The sequence below is a fragment of the Rhinatrema bivittatum genome, chromosome 16, assembly GCF_901001135.1.
Source record: "Rhinatrema bivittatum chromosome 16, aRhiBiv1.1, whole genome shotgun sequence".
In the NCBI taxonomy this organism is placed as follows: Eukaryota; Metazoa; Chordata; class Amphibia; order Gymnophiona; family Rhinatrematidae; genus Rhinatrema; species Rhinatrema bivittatum.
The window spans coordinates 19691316-19697352 of NC_042630.1; the positions used below are offsets into that span (position 1 = coordinate 19691316).

The 6037-nt window shown below is 51.0% G+C and overlaps 1 protein-coding gene across 1 annotated transcript in view; it reads left to right on the top strand.

The window, feature by feature from the left end:
* Positions 1 to 5809, top strand: part of FGF11 (fibroblast growth factor 11) — a 30873-nt gene extending 25064 nt beyond the window's left edge. Inside the window, exons 4-5 of the mRNA XM_029579426.1 lie at positions 1790 to 1988; positions 2550 to 5809. Of these exons, the coding sequence (XP_029435286.1) occupies positions 1790 to 1988; positions 2550 to 2680 (330 nt within the window). The 3' untranslated portion in view covers positions 2681 to 5809. The remainder of the gene's footprint in view (positions 1 to 1789; positions 1989 to 2549) is intronic.
* Positions 5810 to 6037: the final 228 nt, after the last annotated feature.

A 6037-nucleotide genomic window follows, 5' to 3' on the forward strand; every position in this document is an offset into this window, starting at 1 on the left:
AGTCAATGAGCTCCAGGCTTTAGTGACTTATCCAGTTATACTTTTATGATAGGCTGGTCTTATGTATATACCCTAAGTTCCTGCCTAGGGTGGTCTTGGACTTCCATCTTAACCAATCCATCATCCTGCCAACATTCTTTCCCAGGCCCCATTCTCACCAAGGCAAACGAGCACTGCACAGTTGGGACTGCAAAAGAGCCTTAGCCTTCTGTCTGGAGTGGACACAAGCCCATAGACCGTCCACCCACCTTTTTATTTCTTTTGACCAGAACAGGCTGGGTATCGCCATTATCAGATGCTTTCCCATTGGCTAGCAGACTGCATCTTCTTCTGTTGTGCCCAGGCGGCACTGCATCTTGTGGATCATGTCAAGGCTCACTCTGTTCAAGCCATGCCAGCAACAGTGGCCTACTTGCGAGCAGTTCCCACGGAGGAGATCTGCAAGGCTGCAATACGGACTTCCATCCTCTCATTCACATCGCATTATTGTCTGGATAGGGCTGGCCAATGCGTCAGCAGTTTTTCCAATCTGACCTTTGGAACTTGTTTGAGGTGTTGAACCCTTTTAGGGCCCTTTGTTTTTGTTCGGGCTGCCCTCCTTGTTACCAAAAACACTGTTTACTGTTGTACTTGTTGGCACTTATTGTGGTGTTTTGTTGGTCTTCCTTTTGTTGCGAGACAGTCTGTGGCTAGGAATTCACCCGTGTGTGAGGACTGCCATCCTGCTTGTCCCTCATAGAAATCAGAATTGCTTACCTGTAACGGATGTTCTCTGAGGACGGCAGGGTGACTGTCCTCAGGAAACCTGCCTGCTACCCCGCAGAGCTGGGGTTCCACTTCATGGCTTATTCCTGAATGCTATATTATGAGACTGAAGGGACCCCCTGTGAATGCGTGGTATAATGGCATACTGAGCATGCTCAGAGAGGCTCAGTCAAAGTTCTAAAATCTTTGACCTAAGTTTTCCGTGCCGGGCTCCATCTGATGATGTCACCCATGGGTGAGGACTGACATCCTATTATCCCCAGAGAACACCTGTTTCAGGTAAGCAACTGTGCTTTCCATCGTCTTCCCCGGTTAAATTGGGAGCATTTAGGGATTTTCCTCCAACTCTGTTTATCTCGGTTCAGTTGGAGTTCACTTGGAGTCATTACAGCTACTTATATAGGATCAAATCACTGTAAATAAGTGAAGTTTGAGCTCTGCCTATAACGTCGCCTTTCCTACAGTTGACTTTTTATAATCACGATTCCATATAACTTATGATTCTCTGTATGTCCTTCACACTTTGAATGAACTCCTCACCTACCTATTGAACAATTCTAATACACTGTTATATGTACTTCCTTGCCGCACGCCGCCTTGGGTGGAAGTATACTTGTGAAAAAGCAGCCAGTAAATCCCACTAAATGAAACAAATACATAAATAATCTTTCATTCAGAAAGAAACCTACAACTGCTTTTTTTTTTTTTTTTGGAGTCTTTATTTGAGGTTTTATCCCGAGCACAAGTCACAAGCGTTGGATCGGCGTCAGTTTTCTTTCACAGGTGAGGGCTGTTTATGTGAAGGTTTATGGTGGGGATTATGGGATGCAAACAAAAGGGACGGTTTTGCACTTCTCTGAATTTGTGACTTGTTTTATTTTGATAGCAGTTCATCTTGCGGTGCACAACAAGACGACGGGTAACCAAATATGTCCTGCCTGCTCTCATGTTGCTCCAGCGTTCTCTGTTTTTCCTGCAGGCTCCTCTGTTCCCTCTTTAAATTGTCTCTCTCTCTCTCTCTCAGGCACACTTTACTGCCGAATGCCGCTTTAAGGAGTCCGTGTATGAAAACTACTATGTGGTCTATTCCTCCACGCTGTACCGCCAGCGCGAGTCGGGACGCTCCTGGTACCTGGGGATTAACAGGGAGGGACAGGCCATGAAGGGGAATCGGGTGAAGAAGACCAAAGCAGCTGCACATTTCCTGCCCAAGCTCATGGAAGGTAAGAGGTGGAGGGGATGCTCCAAGGGCGCCCTCCAGTCCCCGCCAGCTCGGTTTCCGGCCATTGATCTCAGCCAGGCCGGGGGAAAGCCAGGGCTTGCGTTTCCTGGAAGGCCGGCTTGTGGCAAGGGAATTTGTCCCTGCCTCCGTGAGCTGAAAATTGGAATTGGACTCTCGGGGAGGGGAGTGGGGTCTTGGCCCGTGTCCTGTGCCTCGTTTGCAGTGTTAGTATTTCAGGCAGAGGAAGGGCCACGATGGAGGTCAAGGGCCAGGAGCGATGATTATACTAAGCTTCAAAATGGGATCGGGGTTCAGAGGGAGGTCTTGACCTGGCCTAAGGAAGGGCCAGAGGAGGGATGGAATGTTTTGTGTCCGTGGCGATTGCATTCTAAGGTTAGACTCGGGGTCAGAGAAAGGGTCAGGGGCCAGGCGCAAGGGTCAGAGGAGGGTTGGAATGCTGTGTGTCCATGGCGATTACCATCCGAGGCTGGAAGCGGGGTGAGGGGAGGCCACGGCCTGGGCGAAAGAGTCAGAGGAGTGACAGAGCATTCTGTGTCCACAGTGGCCATGTACCGCGACCCTTCTCTTCACAACGTGGTGGACAAGTCTCTCCCGGCGAAGGGCACCAAATCTACTGGACCCAACGCCCGCCCACCTGCTGCCAAAGAGCCCGTCAAGACAGATGCCACGTAGCCGAGGGGAGAAAGGACCTTATCGCAGCTTCCCCCTCCCGCCTCCAATGACTTCCACGCCGCCGGAGACACTGCCAGGGAACCTCCAACGTGGGGGTGGAGGGGGGAGCGACCTTCCGCACCCCCCCCCCCCCCCCCTCCACCACTTCCCTTCTGCCTGAAAGGACAGCCAAGGGGGGGGGGTCCTCTGCAGAGAACAAGAGGAATGTGAAAGCGGGTGATGTGGAGAGGAAGAAAAAAAACAAAACAATCCTTTTACCTTCCTACAAAATACAATCTGCCTTTTTCCAGGGCGTGACTCTGGAGTGTGAGAGGTCCGGCCATCCTTATGTTTTCATCGGCGAGGTCGCGGACAATCCATGGGTTGATTGTGAGTTTTGCTGGCGAGGGCTTCATTCTTCTCCAAGCCCCCTCCCCCTTCCGGGGTCGTGCCCTGCTGGCTTTCCAGCTCTGCTCAAAATCACCTTTTTTTTTTTTTTTCTCTCTCTCTTTCCGTCCTCCCTTACTGCAGAGTGGCAATGGAATCCAAAGCCCAGGATGTGGGGGTTTGTCTGGTTTTTTTTTTTTCTTTTCTTTCCTTTGCCAGCAGTGCCGGCTGCCCGCTGTGGACGCGATGACTGCGCACAGAGGGGCGCTGCGTCAGGCAGGCCTTCCCCTGTCACCAGAGGCAGCAGACAGGAATCATTTTATTGTCTTTTCCAATAGCACAGCAATTCTCAGCAAATAATGTATGTCACCCGTGCCTGATATGCAACTATTTCTCCTCTGGCTACACAAGCTGGTGAAACAGGATTCTCACAGTGCGCTGCTAGCTAGGGTGGGCAGTCAGCTCCAGGACACCAGGGACTGGCTGAGTCAGCTCTGTTTTTTACCGTTTGTAGTTTTGTTGTGGTTTTTTTATGGCGACACTGGGAGTACAAGTCCCAGAAGCGTAACGGCGGGTTAAGGCCAGGCCCCTGCTCGGCCCACCCTAAAGCTTAGTGTCACTTGTAGTCTGTTTTATTACTTTTTTTCATTTTGTTCCATAGTCTTATTATTGTTTGTTTGGGGGTTTTTTTTTGTTCTTCGCCAGTCGAGGTTCTCATTAGCTGTGGATCTCTATTAAAGATGGCTGCCTGCGGTCCTCAGAAACACTTCCCCCCCTCCACTCCCTCCTCCGACGCGGTACTGTAGAGCTGAGCCACTGCTGACGGCTTTTTTGGTTCACTTTCAGGGGCATCCCAGGAAATTTTACAGCCAAACTGCGATGCAGTCTGGGGATCTCATGGTAACTGGGAATTCATCCCAGGAGTGCCAACAAGAGAGGTGCATTCTGGGAGTCTTATAGTCGACTGAGGTGCATTCTGGGAGTGGTGTAGCCAGCAGAGCTGCGCTCCTGGAGTTTTATAGTCAATACAGGTGCATTGTAGGAAACTTATAGCCAAAGGAGGTGCATTCTGGGCATCTCCGAGCCAACACAGGTACAACACAGGTCTGCCAATCTCGCAGCCAGCAGAGGTTCTGGAGTCCATAAGCCACCAGGCCTGAAAGAATTTCTCCAGCTTTTCTTGCAAATGGCTAATGGCGCAGGCACCATGAAGGATGCCTCTTAGATACCAGGGGGTGGGGATTAGGAGCCCAGACCTCCTGCTGGTCCTCTTCATACCAGAGTTACTTACAAAAAAAGTCTTCCTATATTATAAAGTATCTATATTTTTTGTTATCAAACTGCATAATAGCTGATAAGATCACTGTGCATATAACTATAATATATATATAAATATATATATAAAATACATATCTCACTGTGTATGTATAGTGTAACAAGCTTCGGAGGCATGGGGTTTGTGATGGCAGTTCCTGTTGGCGTGGGTGGGATCACATGACATCAATGTTAGACACTAACAGGGCAATAGTGACCGTGATGACTTCCTCTTCTTTTGTCGTCCCCCCCCCACCCAGGATGCTTACAAGGACTAGCCTGAGAGGCTGAGGGTGGGGCGATGACAGTACTGCCCTCTGGTGACGCAACAGCGTTCAACTAGGTTGCCCACAGAAGCCGAAGGGGAAAAAAAAAACCAGCCGAAGATGTCGTTGCCTGGACTAATGCCCCATGGCACGAACTATTGCCCGCCCAGAGAAAAGTCTGCCTGATCTTACCCGAGCCAGGTTGGGATCGGGGTATTAAGTACCTTCTTGGGGGCATCAGCGGTTCCCACCACCCCGGAGAGGAAAGGAGAGGGCTGGTCAAGGAAGGCAGAAGCCTCCTTTGTCACTCGCTAGATCACCTCCCAGGCCCGTTCACTTCTGCAGCCAAGAAACGTGGGCCGCGAATCTTTAAAAAGCCTTAATACCCGAGACCAGGCCGCCTGACCATCCCGTGGTGGGAACCACTTCTGATTTCTAACTGGTTTCCCGCCTTCCCTGGGCTGGGGCCCCCACCCCCAGGCACAGGGTTACAGGAAAACAGCTCTTTAACCGGCCCAGGCGGGCTCATGCCTGTCCCAGGGAATTTCCTCCGTCTTTATCACAGCGGCGAGATTTTAGAGGACAGGAGCAGGTTCTGCTCAGCCTCTCTTGCTATGCCGGGGGAGGCTGGGGGTGGCTGGGCAAATGATTGGGTATCGGGGGGGACCCTGGGCCAGTCACGTGTACCGCAGGACTGAAATTGAATTCTGTCTGTCGAGGGTTCCCAAATTAGGGTGGGAAAAAAAAATTCAGTAAAAAAAAAAAAATGTTTCTGTACAACCCTGGGTTATCTCTGGCTACAAACATGGCGCCAGCTTTCTGCTCCCCTGCTGTAAGTCCACCCACAAGGCAGGCCACTGCCACCGTGACTGCCTGCACAGGAAGGGCTCGCGCAGCAGGGCACCCTACCCGCAGGCTGCCTCAGCTGGGAACAACGGCGAGGCTCGCCCGATAGCTGTCCTCGCAATCCGAGGCTGGGAGGGGTGGCTGCCGGGGGGGAGGGGGGGACGACAGAAGGGACATATCTCACCCCCACTCCCTCCCCAGAAATGTACTCTGCCTACCCGGTTTAATATCTCAGCAGCCGCCGCTGGTCTGGGGAAGGGAGTATAATGGAACTTCACCCACCACCACACCCAGAAATGAAAGCAAAAAAAAAAAAGTACCCCAAGACCATGCTGGGAAGGTGCGTGCATGAGTGAACAATACAATTTACCACCTCTCCAATAAACCATCTGTACAGAACCGTATTTATTTGTACCGTTGAATAAACCTTTCTTATGATTCTAAGGCTGGCCTGCGGCGTGTCATTTTGTGCCTTCTGTCTGTGCCCTTCCTAAGGCAGCTAAGCCCCCCCCCCAGGCCTAGACTCACTTAACTTCCACACTTTGCTGCCATCAAATTGGGTCCT